The sequence below is a fragment of the Vulpes lagopus genome, chromosome 10 (assembly GCF_018345385.1).
Source record: "Vulpes lagopus strain Blue_001 chromosome 10, ASM1834538v1, whole genome shotgun sequence".
Taxonomy (NCBI): domain Eukaryota; kingdom Metazoa; phylum Chordata; class Mammalia; order Carnivora; family Canidae; genus Vulpes; species Vulpes lagopus.
The window spans coordinates 73,161,549-73,180,484 of NC_054833.1; the positions used below are offsets into that span (position 1 = coordinate 73,161,549).

The following is an 18,936-nucleotide window of genomic DNA, read 5'->3' on the forward strand; positions in this document are numbered from 1 at the left end:
TCATTTCTCTCTCTCTTTTTTTTTTAAGATTTTATTTATTCATGAGACACACAGAAAGAGGCAGAGACATAGGCAGAGGGAGAAAGAGGCAGAGGGAGAAGCAGGTTCCCTGTAGGGAGCCCAATGTGAGACTTGATCCCAGGATCACACCCTGAGTCAAAGGCAGACACTCCACACTCCATCATTGAGCCACCCAGGCATCCCTGTGTTTTCTCTTTTATATAAAGTCCAGCAAAGGGAGAAAATTAAACTATAGGATTAGCAGTTAGTATGTGGCTATCTTTGGGGAAGGAGGAGAGAAAAGTACTTGGGAGTTGTACAAGTGAATATAGGCAATGTTCAATTTTTTGACACACCAATAGTTTGTCAATACACTGAGCTACACGTTTATATGTTGTGCACTTTTCTATATGAGTATTACATCTCAAAGTAAATATCGTTTTAAAAATCGTGTAAACAGCTTTTTTCTTATCAGTGTTTTGGATATTATCAGAGTATCAGATGGCCACGATCCCAAAATGCAAAGCAAACAAGTCAACTAGGAAAGTGGACCAAAGGACGACTCTGATTTAAATCTTTTCCAAGTCCTTTGATAAATACACATATTAAATTTGTTATAACTAAAACAGATTGGCTTCAAAAGGAGAAGCTAGGGCAGCTCGAGTGGCTTGGCGGTTTAGCGCCACCTTCAGCCCAGGGCCTGATCCTGGAGACCCAGGATCGAGTCCCACGTTGGGCTCTCTGCATGGAGCCTGCTTCTCCCTCTGCCTGTGTCTCTGCCTCTCTCTCTCTCTCTGTCTCTCATGAATGAATGAATGAATGAATGAATGAATGAATAAATAAATAAAATCTTAAAAAGAAAAGAAAAGAAAAAGCTATTCATTAATCATGTTGCTGTGGACTATGTCTTTTTTCCTTTGGGACAGCTAGGAACAGACAGTAACAGTTAATTAATACATCCAAAGACACACTGGAGAGCCATGTCCAGATTTATCAACTTTCCTTTAAGATCTGTCTGAATGTTCCTTATTTTACATTTCAAAAAATTACACACATAAAATCCACATAGATTCTAAATACTCGATTTTAAGTTCCCCAAAGCTTGCATTTACCACTATCTGTAAGAGAAACGTCTTGCTTTAACACTCGAAAAACTTTAAGACTCTTTTCCTTTTGTCAGTGCTGTATAACGTTTACAAAAGATAGAAGATATGTGATACCTCTTTAGAATGAAGAAAGCACAACCATACTTAGCAACCATACTCTTTTTCTAACTCTTCCAAAGAGCTAATCAGTGACCAACATTTTGTTGCCAAGCCAAAGAGCAAAAAAGAGCAAGTCTACTTTCAATAAATCTGTACGTTACCCTTCAAGTAAAAGCCTAGTGAAAAGATTCCTTTACATTGTTGTGAAAAATAGTTTATGTAAGCAAGTACCCTCTCAAACAGGACGTTAGTGGATGACATTATACACATTGAGCCTAGATTTCAAAATATGCATCTGACTTCATTTCCGAATTAGTAAAGGATACTGAAAATGTCCATAGTCGATAAGAATAAGGCCTGGATACAGCAATATGCATAAAGCATTAGCAATCTGTAAAGAAAAATATTGTGAAATAAGAAAGTAATGTTACTCAAATCAAACAAGGTAAAATTGCTGTCTGATTTAACACAGCAAATGTTCCCCATTCACCTCCTATTTATAAAAATATTCCTTTTTATAAAACAGTTCTCTAAATACTAAAGTTTTCATGGAAGTGATATGATACCTCCGTAAAATGGAAAAAAAATCACTAAAGGGTATTTGTCAGAAAAAGCACTCTTAGACATACAAATCAAGTAAACTAATTTACTGATTAACCTGTATAAAATGACCCAAAAGGATATCTGTTTAATAGGAATAAGAGAATAGTCAGTGACTTTTCAAAATGCTTTCCAGTTTAGTTATCCTCACAAGCCAATTCAAAATTCAGTTTTACCAGTAAAGTCATAATTAGCAAGCTGTGCAATTCAGCAGTACAGAACTTCTCAAATTCAGAGCATCTTATTACTAGAATTGAACATTAAAATTATTAGTCTAAGGTAAATTGATGTTTTCTAAATGAAAGGTAATTGACAAAAGAATCACTGTTCTACAATTGCCTATTGCCCAAAGCATGGCTTCTGTAAGCTCTATACTTTAATAGTTAAGCAAATCAAACATTTCAGAGATGAAATTTTAAGTTGCTTTAAAACTTACCTTTTTCTTGGTTGAGATTTCTTTTAAACAACAACAGTATAAAACCACTGCAGGTATATAAATCAGCAAATCAGCAATGAATACTGAAAAAAAAACAAATAAATCATTTCAAACATGAGTCCATTGGGATTCATAATAACCTATTCAGTGCCGTCCTTCCCCCCACTCTAACCTCAAGTGGGAATTCTGTTAACAGAAGGCTCTCACCCACTCTGGACAATGCCTTTACATGTCTAGCCCCTTCCATTCATTCCCTTCACCTGTGCCTGATTTCAACTGCTATGGTGCTACAATTATGATTAATAAGAGTCTCTTAATTTTCTCTAACAAATTCACAAATTAAATCAATTAGGTATATCCAAAATTAATTCCATCTTTGCTCTGAGACTTAAAAATTAAGAATACTCAAAGGAATACACATTTTTCCCCCAGTATCTGTATACTCTAAATTTTCTGGTGTGAAGTATACCTCAAATGTGGCAAATTATACAAGAATCCTTCTAAATGTTAATATTCATAAAAACTGCATAAACTTTTACTAATTTGGAATGTTCAGTCCCTCTAGAACAAAGAAAAACAAATACAGTAAGTTCTTCAACAGTACAACATAGCTATCCAAAGAACCTATTTTTTTTTCTTGTACCACACTAAATGTAGTGTCCAGAATAAGATAAGCAACAGTAAACTGTCAGTTTTAGATGCATGCAATCTATTTTTAGCTCTAAATGCCACATTTAAGATGACACTGAAAAAAATGGAATATATTCAAAGGAGCACAACCAGAGGCCTCAAACCATAATCACATTCAACAAGCTAACCATCTAAGAAGTAGTTAACGTATCTAAGAGTACTTAACCCGGAGAAGAGGTGACTTCAAATGTCGGTAGAGTGTTAGGTATACAAAGGATCAGACTTGTTCTATGTAGCCCAAGGAAACAGAACCTAAAGTGATGAGTAGAGGTTCAACATAAGAAGGAAATGTTTAGGGGTGTCTGGGAGGCCCAGAAGGTTGGGTGACCAAGTCTTGGTTTCCAATCCAGTCATGGTCTCAGGGTCCTGAGAGTGAGCCTCATATAGGTTCCATACTCGGCAGGGAGTGATCTTGGGATTCTCTCTCCCCTTCCCCCTACCCCTCCCTCCACTCACACCAGTACATGTGCACCCGCTCTCACTTTCTCAAAATAAATAAATAAATCTTAAAAAAAAAAAAAAAAAAAGAAGGAAATGTTTAATGATTGGGGCTCTCTGAAAATAGAACAGAGTGTTTCTAAAGATTGAAAGTTCCCTGTATATACAGGTGTTGGTTCAGAAGTTAAATAATCTTCCAGTGAGCATGCAGTTCAGAGAGGATTAAAGCACTGTCGGGTAGGGTTTGGGGGGCAGCAGAAGGAAAGATAGTCAAGATAATCAATTGGGGCTGAGATTCCATGACTGGATGAATGATACAGAGAACAAACTCTGACTAAATTTAGACTAATTAAGGAAAAGGCAGCAAGGAGCATTAAAGTCTAAGTCATGCTAAGCTTTTAAAGAATCTAGGTGGGGGACGCCTGGGTGGCTCAGTGGTTGAGCATCTGCCTTCCATTCAAGGGGTGATCCCAGGGCCCAGAGATCCAGTCCTGCATCAAGCTCCCTGCGGGGAGCCTGCTTCTCCCTCTGCCTATGTCTCTGCCTCTCTCTCTTGTTTCTCATAAATAAATAAAAAATCTTAAAAAAAGAAAAAAAGAAAGAAAGAAAGAAATCCAGATGGGGGGCATCTTGGGGCTCAGTCAGACTCTTAATTTCCGCTCAAGTCATGATCTCAGGATGGTAAGATCAAGCCCCTCATCAGGCTCCTCACTTAGGCTCCATACTCAGCATGGAACCTGCTTGAGATTCTCTCTCCCTCTGCCCCTCCCCCTGCTCACACTCACTCTAAAATAAATAAATCTTAAAAGAAGAAGAAATCATCATCATCATCATCAACATTAACATCATCTGGGGCACTTGGATGGGTCAGTCAGAGGAGCACACAATTCTTGATCTATGTAGTGGTGAGTTCAAGCCCACATTGGCTGTAGAGATTACTTAAATAAACTTACACACACACAAAAAAAAGCTTTCAAAAAAATCAAATCTTACTACTTTCAAGCTCTTAGAATGCTCAATAAACATTTGTTGAATGGATTAACTAATTTAGCCAAAATGTACAGCAATACAATGTATAAAATACAACCAAAAGGTTTACTTTAAAAGAGGTGAAAGAGATTTGGAATGAAGATATTAAAGCAGCAGAGTGGCTTAGTCCGTTGAGTGTCTGACTTCTGATTTCCACTCAGGTACATGATCTCAGGTCCTGAGATTGAGCCCCCTCGCGTGTTGGGCTCAGCACTCAGCATGAGTCTGCTTGAGATTCTCCCTCTCCCTCTTCTTTCGCCCCTCCCACTGTTCACATTCTCATGTTCTTTCTCAAATAAATAAATAAATAAATCTTGGAGAAAAAGATATTAAAGTACAGCTAAGCAACTAAAACTTCAATTTATGGCTATCTGACCTCAGATAAGTTATTAGCATCACTTAACTGTGCTTCTGCTTCCTCAGATTAAAGTAAGAATAATAATAGTATTTGGGTGTTGAAAGAATTGAGATAATAATAAATGTAAAGTACCTACAATGATTCCTTTTTATTGTTTTTTAACTTATATATACATTTGGTCACGTATTATATGTTTATATGTATACTTACAGTTATACAATATTAAAAGTAAGAACAATACAACTTTTTATCAGTTTGTCCAAAATTTTAAAAATCAATATTTGATTTAGAAAATCAATGCCTATTGCTCTTTTACCTGTAGTACGCATGAAGAGCTTATGTGCCTGACTCTCATATCCACGTGATGAATGGAGTTCAATCCAGTCTGGATTTATGAATTTTGCCCTGAAAATCAACGCAGATATACATATACAGTATTACTCATCACTTTTAGCAATAATAACATCTAAGAACATATGAATCTATCTTAAGAAGTGGCCATTTCTCTTATTAAGTGAGAGAATCAAGGCTTTATGCTTTACTCTTTATTTAATCATGTGAAAGTGCCTTAAGCTATAACACAGGGTCTACCTCACTCACCTTCCAACAAAACCATGTAACAATTCATGAAAAGCCCTACGTTTACAATTCTTTCAGGATAAAAGCAATCTGATGTGTCACATTTCATTCATTCATTCACTCATTCATTCATTTATTTTATCCTTTGGTTACTACTAAAGGACAACAGTTGACAATAATAAACAGCTAATTATAAATCCTTGAATATAACTAAACATAATTGTTAAAGAAAACTTTTCAACCATATTATATTATTCTGAATACTGCAAAGTTTATCTGAGTATCATGAACTTTAGCAACTAACTTTTAATCCAGGAAGCTAATTTTTACAAAATATAAATGGTCTATTCCAGAAAAAAAAGCTTTGCTATATACAACTAACCATGACATATTTGTGAGTAATCCATGTATAATTAGTAGCATCTCAGTTTCAACACAAAGATAGATTTTTACGTTTCTTGTCTACAGCCATTCTACCCTGAATGTGCTGATTGCATCTGATCTCAGAAGCTAATAAGCAGGGTTGGGTCTGGTTAGTACTTGGATGGGAAATTTTTACATTTCTTTTAGCCTGTCAACCAAAGAAATTATGGAAACATTCAAACTTTGATAGTTAACTATTGGATTGTAACTGATTTATAATCCAATTGCAAAGGTATAGTTCTTTATAAACCACAATGTAAAAGTAGCTACAAACATCTATCCCCTATTCAACAAAGCCAGATCACAATGTTTCTTTACTAAATCTGCTAAGGGCATAAATATTTAGTTACATTAAGGAAGAAAACTGGGGCATCTGGGTGGCTCAGCCAGTTAGGCAACCAATCTTGATTTAGGCTTAGGTCATGATCTCAAGGTTGTGGGGTCAAGCCCTGCATCGGGCTCTATGCTGAGCCTGGAGCCTTCTTAGGACTGTCTCTCTCTCTCTCCCTTTGCCCCTCCCTGCTTGTGTATGCTCTTTCTCTCAAAAATAAAAAAATAAAGGAAGAAAGACTTACACATATGCACATAAAAGACTATGATAGGCTGTAAGAGGTGGATAATCCAATCCCCAATACTGCAAATTGTTATCACTACTGTTAAAATACCTGGAAAAAAAAAAAAAGACAGTAACATTCCATTAATTTTCAAGAAATAGATTTATACTTTAACATCTCATTTAATTAAAATGAAAAAATGTTATGCAAGGTAAAAAAAATTCATCTAAACTTTTGTCTATTCCCCTTCACTTAAAATTGTTCGTGAAATCACAATTAAAAGCTTTTGAGTTAAGTAAATAATTTATTGTCTAAACCAAGATACTCTTGAGAGTAAAAGAGTGAAAGAGGAAGTTATTAATAATTAAGCCATAACAAGAAATGTAAACCAAGATTGTCCCCAGCAAACCAGAACTTATTGTCATTCTATTAATAGAGTAAGTTGATGATTATATACAACAAAAAAATTCACAGCAAAAAAGACAATTTACTTCTGATTATCTAACAAATTAGAGAAGCAATATAAAATCACAATTTTAAAAAGTAAAAATACTGGCATGCCTGAGTGGCTCAGTCTGTTAAGCATCTGCCTTTGGCTCAGGTCATGATTCTGGAGTCCTAGGATCCAGCCTCACTGCTCAGCAGGGAGCCTGCTCCTCCCTCTCCCTCTCTGTCACTCCCCCTGCTTGTGTCAAATAAATAAAAACCTTTTTAAAAGTGGGAGAGGACAGCTGGGTGGCTCAGTCAGTTAAGTGTCTGCTTTCTGCTCAGGTCATGAACCCAGGGTCCTGGGATGGAGTCCCACATTGGGCTACCTGCTCGGCAGGGAGTCTGCTTTTCCCTCTGCCCCTCCTCCCACTCATGCTCTCTAAAATAAACACATAAACTCTTAAAAAAAAAAAAGGTAAAAATATCAGTGCCAAAGAGCACACAGATTTGATTTATGGAAAGAGAAATACCTCATGGAACAGGTAGACTTTTTAAAAAGATTTTTAAGTAATTTCTATACACAACACAACGTGGGGCTCAAACTCACAACCCTGAGGTCAAATTGCATGCTCTACCAACTGAGAGAGCCAGGTGCCCCAGAACAGGTAGACTTTTAATAAGACTTTAAAAACAATAGGAGGGCGGGGGGTGGGGGTGAATGGGTGACGAGTACTGAGGGGGGCATTTGACGGGATGAGCACTGGGTGTTATTCTGTATGTTGGTAAATTGAACACCAATAAAAAATAAATTTATTATAAAAAAATAATAAAAAAATAAAAATAAAAACAATTCAACCAACTTATAATGAGAGCTTATTATATGCAAGATTTTGTGAACTGAGAATGAAAACTAGGTCTAACATCCATAAATTAGTTGTCTCCTAAAGTTAGCCAGAATATGAAGGTACTATATACAATCACTATGACTGAAGAAAGGAAAACTAAGTTTACATAAACAGATTTCTTAATTATATCCTTTATAACTAAGGAGCTTCTTCTATCCAACTTATTTTCTCAGCCCCAAGAATAATTTACAGTAATGGAGACCAAACTATATAACCCACAAATAATCAGTGTTATGCAAGGTATAACATGGGTCACAATGTTTTAGTGTCAGAATCTCTTAATTTGGGATTATAATTTTTTTCTTTTAAATTAACATTCAGGGGGGATCCCTGGGTGGCGCAGCGGTTTGGCGCCTGCCTTTGGCCCAGGGCGCGATCCTGGAGACCCAGGATCGAATCCCACATCAGGCTCCTGGTGCATGGAGCCTGCTTCTCCCTCTGCCTATGTCTCTGCCCCTCTCTCTCTCTCTGTGACTATCATAAATAAATAAAAAAAATTTAAAAATTAATTAATTAATTAATTAACATTCAGGGGACGCCTGGGTGGCTCAGCAGTTGAGTATCTGCCTTCAGCTCAGGGCATGAAGCTCCAGGGATCGAGTCCCACATCAGGCTCCCCGCATGGAGCCTGCTTCTCCCTCTGCCTGTGCCTCTGCCTCTCTGCCTCTCTGTGTCTTTCATGAATAAATAAAATCTTTTTAAAAAATTAACATTCAATTCCATTAAATAATCTATTGTTCATCTTCAGAAGGTCTGCTTTGCTTAGTCACATAAAATGTACGTTTGTACAGAAGGGATGGGGATTAATAAAATGACCAATGCATGCTACACAGCCAAGAAGCCTGAGCATAGGGTACTACAGTATGTACCATCTAGTAGTACTTGTCTACTCCAGGAGCTACACCCATGTGAACCATCTAGATCCTATATCTGGCTGGAACTTGAAGCCAAGTAGCAGTAAATTCAACAATCTCCAGGTTATTTGGAGTCCCTTTTGACATCTTGATTCTGGGAAACTGGACTTCTCTGGTACCCTCTTGCAGACAGGCACCAATTGTGTTATTTCCAAATTCGTCTTATTACCAGACACACTGGCACAAAGTCTTATTGCATCTACCTCCCAGAGTTGTTGTAGGATTGGGTTAAATACATAGAGCTGTTAAATCACTGCCTGACAAGTACAGAATAGTAGTTCTAACTGCTTACTAGCTGCAAAACTACTAGAATGGATCTAGCAATGGAAAACCACTTTGACCAATAAAATTGCATTTGGTTTTCTTTTCCTTATTGGGCAACGCTATTTTTTGTTTACTTTAAATTTGAGATCCTCTGGAGAGAAGTAAAAGAAGCACTGCAAAAATATATACTTACAGTAAAGTCACTAGTTGAAATAAGAAGAATGATAGAGCTAACAACCTTTATGGAAAAAGTAGCTTTAAAATGTTTCGAGTAAAGCTGCAAAATCTACCAGTAAAAACAAAGCAACTAGTTAATTCTCCTGCTTTATATATTTCGGATATATCTGAAAAGTTGTGTAAATGCTATTAATATGTTGAAATGTATTTTCCCAATGAATTTCCATATAATCTCAGTAGATGCTTTGTCAGAAAAAATTTGGTTGCCATATGAATTATGAAATTACATTCAAGAGTGTTATCATTAACAAAGATAAATTTTTTCTAATATACAACCTATAATCATGGGTATTTCGGCTTTTAAAAAATACACGTTTTATAAATTTTTTTTAAGATTTTATTTATTTATTCAGAGAGAGAGGCAGAGACACAGGCAGAGAGAGAAAAGCAGGCTCCATGCAGGGAGCCCAATGCGGGACTCAATCCTGGGTCTCCAGGATCAGGCCCTGGGCTGCAGGCGGCACTAAACCTCTGAGCCACAGGGCTGCCCTAAAAAAATACACGTTTTAAAGTGAAATAGTTTCAGACTTACAGAAGGATTTCAACAACAGTTTAAAGAACTTCTGTACATCAAAATGTAAAAATTTTTATGACAAAATACATAAGTTTAAAGACAAGAACAAAGAGGAAGAAGATATTTAATTTATACATACACATATACACACACACACACACACACAAGAAAATTATTAAAATGTCAAATACTGCTGTAGCCGACAGACTTTAAGGTCATCACCATGAATCCCATCTCCTATTGTCTGTGCCCCTGAATACATACAACTCCCTCCCCTTGAACATGGGCAAGACTGGTGACTGACTTGCTTATAACCAACAGAATATGAGAAAGATGATAGATGTCACTCTTGTGCTTATATTTTATGTATATATAAGATTCTGTCTTGTTAGCAAGTATCCTAGAGAGACTTGAAGAGGCAAGCTGTCATGTTTTAGTAAGTGACCATATTGGAGAAGCCACATGGCAAAAAACTGCAAGTAAATTCTAAGAGCTGAGAAGCTTCCAAAAAGAAACTGAAGCCCTCAGTCTTGTAGATGTAAGAAAATTAATTCTGCCAACAGCCTGAGGAACCTTGAAAATGGTCGCTTCCGCAGCTGAACCTCTGAGAAGACTACAGCCCCAGCTAACAGCTGGATTGCATGTAGCCTGAGGCTCTGAGCAGAATATCAAGCCGACCCATGCCTCGACTTTTGACCTAAAAACACCCATGTGATTAAAAATGTATGTTTAGGTGATCCCTGGGTGATGGTTTAGGTGATCCCTCAGTGGTGGTTTAGCGCCTGCCTTCGGCCCAGGGCGTGATCCTAGATACCCAGGATCGAGGCCCATGTCAGGCTCCCTGCATGGAGCCTGCTTCTCCCTCTGCTTGTGTCTCTGCCTCTGAGTGTGTGTGTGTGTGTGTGTGTCTCCCATGAATAAGTAAATAAAATCTTATTAAAAAAATGTATGTTTACGTAATTACTATCTGTGATCATTTGTTAACACAGCATAGAAAATTAATATATAGTAGTCTTCCCTTATCCCAGTTTACTCTCTTGATTTCAGTTACCAGTGGTCAAATGCAGTCTGCAAGCACATTGTCCTCCTAACGTATCCTCAGGAGGTTAACAGTAGTAGCTTAATGCTGCATCACAATGCCCATATCATTCACCTCACTTCATCTCTTCACATAGACATTCTGTCATCTCACATCATCACAAGAGGGTAAGTACAGTCCAATAAAATATTTTGAGAGAGAGAGACACATTCATGTAACTCTTATTACAATACATTGTTACAGTTGTTCTATTTTATTATTATAGTTATTAATCTTTTACTCTGCTAATGAATGAATTAAACTTTATCACTGGTATGAATATATTGGAAAAAACATAGCCTACAGGGTTTGGTGTTATTTGTAGCTTCAGGCATCCACTGGGGGTATTGGAACTTATGCCCCATGAGTAATGGGGGACTACTGTTACTTTATTTATAAATCATACAAATTGAAGAGAAATAATAAAATCAAATAAATCATACAAATTGGGATGCCTGGGTGGCTCAGCGGTTGAGCATCTGCCTTCAGCTCAAGGTGTGATACCGGGGTGCAAGGATCAAGTCTCGCATCAGGCTCCCTGTGATGAGCCTGCTTCTCTCTCTGCCTATGTCTCTGCCTCTATCTCTCATGAGTAAATAAATAAAATCCTTTTTTAAAAATCATACAAATTATTATTTTTTTAGATTTTTATTTATTTATTCATGAGAGACAGAGAGAGAGAAGAGGCAGAGACACAGGCAGAGGGAGAAGCAGGCAGGCTCCATGAAGGGGGCCTGATGTGGGACTCGATCCCGGTATTCCACGATCACGCCCTGGGCCAAAGGCAGGCACTGAGCCACCCAGGGATCCCCCCATACAAATTATTATTAAAAAGTTCAGAAACACACAAAAACATAGAAAAAAAGATATGAATATGCAAATTTGAAAAGAAATATGTTGATCAGGAAATATATTACAAGATGTTCAATGTCACAATACTCAAGGAAATGGAAATTTTAAGAGTCTGGTTTTAAAAGATAAATTGTTATATACACTGATATATATATATATATATATATATATATATATATATATATAGCATTGATAAATACATGTAGAAAGAAGATATTCTGGTATTAGTATCCATTACAGCTACTTCAGAGATTCCACTTCTAAGATTCTACCTAGAAATAACATGTGCATAGAGAAAACTTACTTTATTTAATCATTCCCCTACTAAGATATTTTAGTGTTTCAGATTTCTCATTATTATAAACAATGCTGAAATAAACAGCCATGCCGACCAATTATCTTGATTTATAAAACTTTTTTTTTAAGATTTTATTTATTTATTCATGAGAGACACAGAGAGGCGGGCTCGATCCAGGGACAGTGGGTTCACGCCCCAAGCCAAAGGCAGGTGCTCAACCGCTGAGCCACGCAAGCATCCCTGATTTCATTTACAAAGCAACAAGCTGAGCATAAGCTGACTCTTCCCCTAGCCCTAGGTATAAAAACCATGCCTGCACTAAGCCAACCATTTCTTTTTAATGATTGCTTTAAAGGTGGGAAACATTTTGCTCCTTGACAAAAAGGTAAAAAGAAGGTATTCTATTATTACTGCCTTGAACATGGTTGTATAAAGTTACAATGCTCGTAGCCTGAGCAGTCATCTACTGACCATGGAATGAAAACACTCAGGGGAAGCCTGAATGGGGTGGCTCAGCAGCTGAGCATCTGCCTTTAGCCCAGGGTGTGATCCTGGAGTCCTGGATCAAGGCCCACATCAGGCTCCCTGCATGAGCCTGCTTCTCACTCTGCCTGTGTCTCTGCCTCTCTCTCTGTGTCTCTCATGACTAAATAAATTAAATCTTTAAAAAAAAAAAAAAAAGAAAAGAAAACACTCAGGAAGAAAAGCCAATATGCCAAGAAGAAAGAATGGCAGAGGAAGGAATGGAAAAAGCCTGAGTCCTTGATTGCTATTACTGAGCCACTTTACCAGCATTACGACCTACCTCTTGAGATAACTGAATTATTGTGTAAGCTACTATTACTCAAGTTTTCTTACTTGATGCCAAAAGGGCTCCTGATTCCACACATAAGGAATTTTCATCATAAAATTCATCATAAAATTAAAGAAATAAGTTCTCTTTTCCTCTATTACAATAATACACAAGGAATAAATAATAAGTTTTATTTTAGAATTATTATCAAAGCTAACACTTTTAAAGTGAACATGACCAATCCTGATATCATATTTTAAACAACCATGTCACTTGAATGAGTTTTGACTAATTACACTATAGCTAACTCTCTAAGTAAAAAGAGAAAGACTTCACTCTTAGAAAATAAGAAATCACAGAATTCAAACATGAATTGAAACAGATCAGTTTCTCTTAGAATTGCCAGGTGTACATTTTTGGTTTTTCTAGTCTATCCACTCATAAAGAGAAAATTTCTGACATTTATTATACTAAATTGTATTTCTTAGATTTCTTATGAACTTTGTGAAGTATTACATGACCAACTAATGATAAATCATACTTCTTTATACCATATGTCTCTGTTTCTGAGCCTACCATTCAGGATTCTCATGCTACACATTGCTTAATAAAGATTTCAACCCTAGGGATGCCTGGGTGGCTCAGCGGTTTGGCGCCTGCCTTCAGTTCTGGGTGTGATCCCAGAGTTCCAGGATCGAGTTCCGGGATCGAGTCCCACATTGGGCTCCCTGCATGGAGCCTGCTTGTCCCTCTGCCTGTGTCCCTGCCTCTCTCATTCTCTGTGTCTCTCATGAATACATAAATAAAATCTTTAAAAAAAAAAAAAGATTTCAACACTATAAAATTTACCACCAAGTTTGCTTTTAGACATTTCATAATATTTAAGTCTCACAGACCCTAGTTAAAACCAAATCACATAATTATATCTGAGGTATACATTTCTGTTTGTTGTTTTTTTTGTTTGTTTTTTTGTTTGTTTGTTTTTTAAGATTTTGTTTATTTATTCATGAGAGACACAGAGAGAGGCAGAGACACAGGCAGAGGGAGGAGAAGCAGACTCCATGCAGGAGCCTGATGCGGGACTCGATCCTGGAACTCCAGGATCAGGTCCTGAGCCAAAGGCAGATGCTCAACCGCTGAGCCACTCAGGTGTCCCTGTTGGGTTTTTTTTTTTTTTTAAGATTTTATTTATTTGAGAAAGTGCATGAGGATGAGGAAGGGGTAGAGGGAGAAGAAGTAGACTCCTTGCTGAGCAGGGAACCCAATGTAGGACTCTATCCCAGGACCCCAGGATCGTGACCTGAGCCAAAGGCAGATGCTTAAATGACTGAGCCACTCAGGCACCCATTTAAACATTCTGGCACACCATTAAAAACATTTCTGGTTTTTAACAAAGAAAAAGAATGAAAAGGTATACAGATAGTCAACTCTTGATTTTCTGGGCCAACGTAGGAGACAACTGATACAGAAATTGAAAAATGAGATAGATTAGTAATAGAATAACCCACCCTCCATACTGAATTCAGATTATATTCTCACTCCTGGAATCAATGTTTTCCCTACCTAACATTAAGCCAAATGCTTCAATTTATCACTTTTCTCTAATCTTTCAATACTAAATATCACAATTATTTTTTATCAAAATCTTTGTTGAGAAGTACTTACCAGAGAATAGCCAAAAATATAATTATTTTATCCATGTAATTTTTTCGAAGGTATAAAAAGAATTACAAAACTCAAAAGCAACAAGCTGGTTTCCCTCAGCAAATATTACCTTATTCTATCAATCAAGCAAGAAAAAACACATTAAGAATGTACTAATAATTAGAACAATAATACTCACCAGTTAAATCATTGTATGAGGACATGAAACATGCTCAAAATAGTACAATAATAGTACTATAATACTATTAATAAATAATGATAAATATTTAGCTGATCTCTATTTTAAATGCTATGATACTACCTACCAACCTATTTGTGCATGAAACTCTCTCATAAATGAATTATATAAAAGTAGTGACCAAGAACAAAGAATCCTAAAATGTTTATGGAACCACAAAAGACCCCATTATAGCCAAAGCAATCTTGAGAAAGAACAAGGCTGGAGGTATCATACACTCCCTGATTTCAAACTATCAAAGCTATAGTAATCAAAACAGTATGGCATTAGCATGAAACAGACACAGAGATCAATGGAACAGAATAGAGAGCCAGAAATAAACATGTGGATATATGGTCAATTAATCTATGACAATGGATGCAAAAACATACAATGTGGAAATGACAATCTCTTCAACAAATGGTGTTGGGAAAACTGGACAGCTATATGCAAAAGAATGAAACTGGACCACTATCCTATACCACATACAAAAATAAATTCAAAATTTATTAAAAACTTGAATTTAAGATCTGAAACCACAAAACTATTAGAAGAAAACATAAGCAAAAAAAAAAAAAAAAGAAAACATAAGCAGTAAGTTCTTTGATATCAGTCTTAGCACTATATTTTTGGACCAGTCTCCTAAGACAAGGGTAACAAAAGCTAAAATAAACATACAGGATTACTTCAAACTAAAAAGCTTTTCCACAGTGAGGGAAATCAACAACAAAATAAAAAAGCAACCTCCTGAATGGAAGAATATGTTTGCAAATCATATACCCAATAAGGAGTTAATATCCAAAATATATAGAGTACTTACATATCTTGTACCAAAAAACAAACAGCCCAAATAAAAAATGGGCAGATGACCTGAATTGCCATTTCTCCAAAGACATACAAATGGCTAACAGGCACATGAAAAGATGCTCAACATCACTAATAATCAAAAAAATGCAAACCAAAACCACAATGAGGTATCATCTCATTACACTGGTCAGACTGGCAAAAAGACAAGAAACAAGTATTGGTGAGGATGTGGAGAAAAGGGAATCCATGAACTGCTGGGATATAACCTGATACAGCTACTATGGGAAACAGCACAAAGGTTCCTCAAAATATTAAAAATAAAACCAGCATACAATCCAGCAATTCTACTTCTAGATATTTATCCAAAGAAAATAGAAACACCAATTTGAAGAGATATATGCATCCCTATGTTCCTTATAGCATTATTTACAATAACCAAGATAAGGCACCAACCTAAGTATCCATTGCTAGATCAATGGATAAAGAAGATATGGTATACTAGTTAACTCTTGAACAATATAGAGGTTAGGAGCCTTGACCCCTGTTACATTTGAAAATCAAATAGAACTTCTGACTCCTCAAAACTTAACTATTAATAGCCATTGACTGGAAGCCTTACCAATAACACAGTTAACACATGTTTTGTATGTTCTATGTATTATATACTACATTCTTACAATAAGGTAAGATAACGAAAAGAAAATGCTATTAAAATCATAAAATCTGGGCAGCCCGGGTGGCTTAGCAGTTTGGTGCTGCCTTCAGCCCAGGGTGTGATCCTGGAGATCCAGTATCAAGACCCACGTCAGGCTCCCAGCATGGAGCCCACTTCACCCTCCGTCTGTCTCTCTCTCTGTGTGTCTCTAATAAATACATAATCTTAAAAAAATCATAAAATCAAATACACTGATAGTACTGTACTATATTTATTTTTAAAATTCGCATGTAAGTGGATCTCTGCAGTTTGTTCAAACCTGTGTTCTTTAAGGGTCAACAAATAGGGACACCTCGCTGGCTTAGTTGGTAGAGGATCCAACTCTTGGTTTCAGGGTTGTAAGTTCAAGCCCCATGTTGGATATTAGGGTCACTTAAATAAGCTTTAAAAAGTGGGGGGTTGGGACGCCTGGGTGGCTCAGCAGTTGAGCATCTGCCTTAATGATACTGGAGTTCCAGCATCAAGTCCCGCATCGGGCTCCTGCAGGGAGCCTGCTTCTCCCTCTGCCTGTGTGTCTCATGAATGAATGAATGAATGAATGAATGAATAAATAAATAAATAAATATTTTTTAAAAATACGTAAATAAAATAAAATTAAAATTAAAGAAAGGGGGGCCAACTAAATATCCACAGTGGAATATTATTCAGCTACAAAAAAGAACAAATTCTTGTCATCTGCAACAACACGATGGACCTAGAGGATATTATAAGTGAAAGAAGTCAGACAAAGACAAATCCTGTATTATTTTCCTTATATATGGAATCTAGAAAACAAATGAACATAATAGATTCATACAGACAGGAAACAAACCTGATTATCAGAGTGAGAAGGGGTTGTGGGATGGACAAAATAGGTGAAGGGGATAAAGAGGTACAAACTACTTATAAAATAAGTAAATCATGGGGATGTAATGTACAGCACAGGGAATATAGTCAACAATACTATAATAAGTTTGTATGGTGACAGGTGGTGACTAGACTCATCATGGGGATCATTTCATAAAGTATAAAAATATTAAACCACTATGATATTTACCTGAAACTAACAGGATTTTATGTCAATTATATTTCAATTTAAAAATAACAATAAATGTATTTTAACGTTGAAAAAAAAGATATATTTCCTCAAATAAAATCCCATGAAATGGTTCTTTTGGGTGTTAATGACTCGAATAATTTATCAACATACAGAAAATAAAAAGCAGTGACTAAAGCAATCAACGGAACAATGCAGTTTATACAGTCTCTAATAATCTATTAGGCATCCAATACATCAATAAATAATTGTTACCAGAATATGTTCATTAAAAATGGCACAGGCACAAATTTCTGTAAAGATATAACCACACATAACATTTCCTGAGAGCTCATTTTGTTGCAGATGCTGTTCTAAGTGCTTTACATGTATCATTTTATTCAATTATCGCAATAATCCTGTGAAATATGTATTCTATCATTTGTACTCTACAAGTTTGATAAAACCATGGCAGAGGGCAGCCCTGGTGGCTCAGCGGTTTAGCATCGCCTTCCACCCAGGATGTGATCCTGGAGACCCAGGATCAAGTCCCACATCAGCTTCCCTGCAGGGAGCCTGCTTCTCCCTCTGCCTGCATCTCTGCCTCTCTCTCTCTGTGTCTGTCATGAATAAATAAATAAAAATCTTTTAAAAAGAAAAAAAAAAACCATGGCAGAGAAAATTAAATAATTTCACCAAAGGTCACACAGCTAGTAAACCAGGATCTGAACTCAGGCAGTCTGGGCAGTCCGAGTGGCTCAGCAGTTTAGCGCCACCTTCGGTCCAGGTGTGATCCTGGAGACCCAGGATTGAGTCCCGTGTCCGGCTCCCTGCGTGGAGCCTGCTTCTCCCTCTACCTCTCTCTGTGTGTCTGTCATGAATAAATAAATAAAGTATTAAAAAAAAAAAAAACTCAGGCGGTCTGACTTGACACCAACATTCCTTACCACTAAGCTACCGCTCTTTCACATCTCATTCATTTCTAATAAAAAAAAGCTTTGTGAAACCACCAGAAAAAATACTGTTAACTCAGGATGATTCTTCAGTTTATGTCCAGACGAGCTTCTAAGGCATATAGTGTTCTATCCTCAAAGTTCTTATATTCCAGCTGGTGAGTACATAGGTAACATTCATGAGTATAAAATTTCAAAGATGACCCTCAATATGCAAGGTAATACATCAGAGATATCAGTATACAGGAAAAAGAGGATGCTGAAGATGAATATTTTCCTTTTAAATTATCTTAAATAATCTGTATTACATGATAAACAATAAAATCAAGTTAGAATGATCCATACCATTGTTTGACCGGTAAATTAAAAGTAATTTCTTGCCAGTGTCTCTGAGCTTCATAATCACCAAACATAGGGGGTTTTCCAGCACCTAAGATGAAAGGTAAAAAGAGCCAGACAACAATGTACTTTAATATATCAATAACATTTATTTCCTTATGAAAATTTTCTAAATTATAGAAAGGCAGTGCAGGTTAAAGAAAAGAACACAGACATTATCAAAATAGCAGAGATGAGGCCTGAATTCTAGCACTACTAGTACACTGAATGACTATGTGACCTTGGACAAATTACTGAACCTCCTTAAGCCTCAGCACATTAAAAACAGGATCTACCTAGAAGACTATTGGAATAAATAAGATAATGATGTAAAATACCCAGTAAAGTATGTTGCACACAGTAAACATTTAATAAATATAAGCTATTGTTAACATTAGTTAATAATACTAATTATAAAATATCCAAGTTTATTTTTACTTCATGAGAAAAACAGTCATATACTGTCTGGTAAATATCATAAAACAATAATAATAATAATCAGTATCTATATTTTACAAGGAGCTTTTGCAAACTAAATATAAATAACTGTTCAAGTATAGAACCAAAACCAGATTATATGTTACAAAGAC

The 18,936-nt window shown here is 36.3% G+C and overlaps 1 protein-coding gene across 2 annotated transcripts in view; it reads right to left on the reverse strand.

Annotated features, from left to right (window-relative positions):
* Positions 1–18,936, reverse strand: part of ALG6 (ALG6 alpha-1,3-glucosyltransferase) — a 67,977-nt gene that overhangs the window by 25,294 nt on the left and 23,747 nt on the right. For both annotated transcript variants that reach the window (XM_041771725.1, XM_041771726.1), the window contains exons 3-7: positions 18,314–18,398; positions 6,334–6,423; positions 5,073–5,161; positions 2,242–2,324; positions 1,532–1,596 (exon numbers count right to left, since the gene is read on the reverse strand). In XM_041771725.1, coding sequence (XP_041627659.1) covers positions 1,532–1,596; positions 2,242–2,324; positions 5,073–5,161; positions 6,334–6,423; positions 18,314–18,398 — 412 coding nt within the window. The remainder of the gene's footprint in view (positions 1–1,531; positions 1,597–2,241; positions 2,325–5,072; positions 5,162–6,333; positions 6,424–18,313; positions 18,399–18,936) is intronic.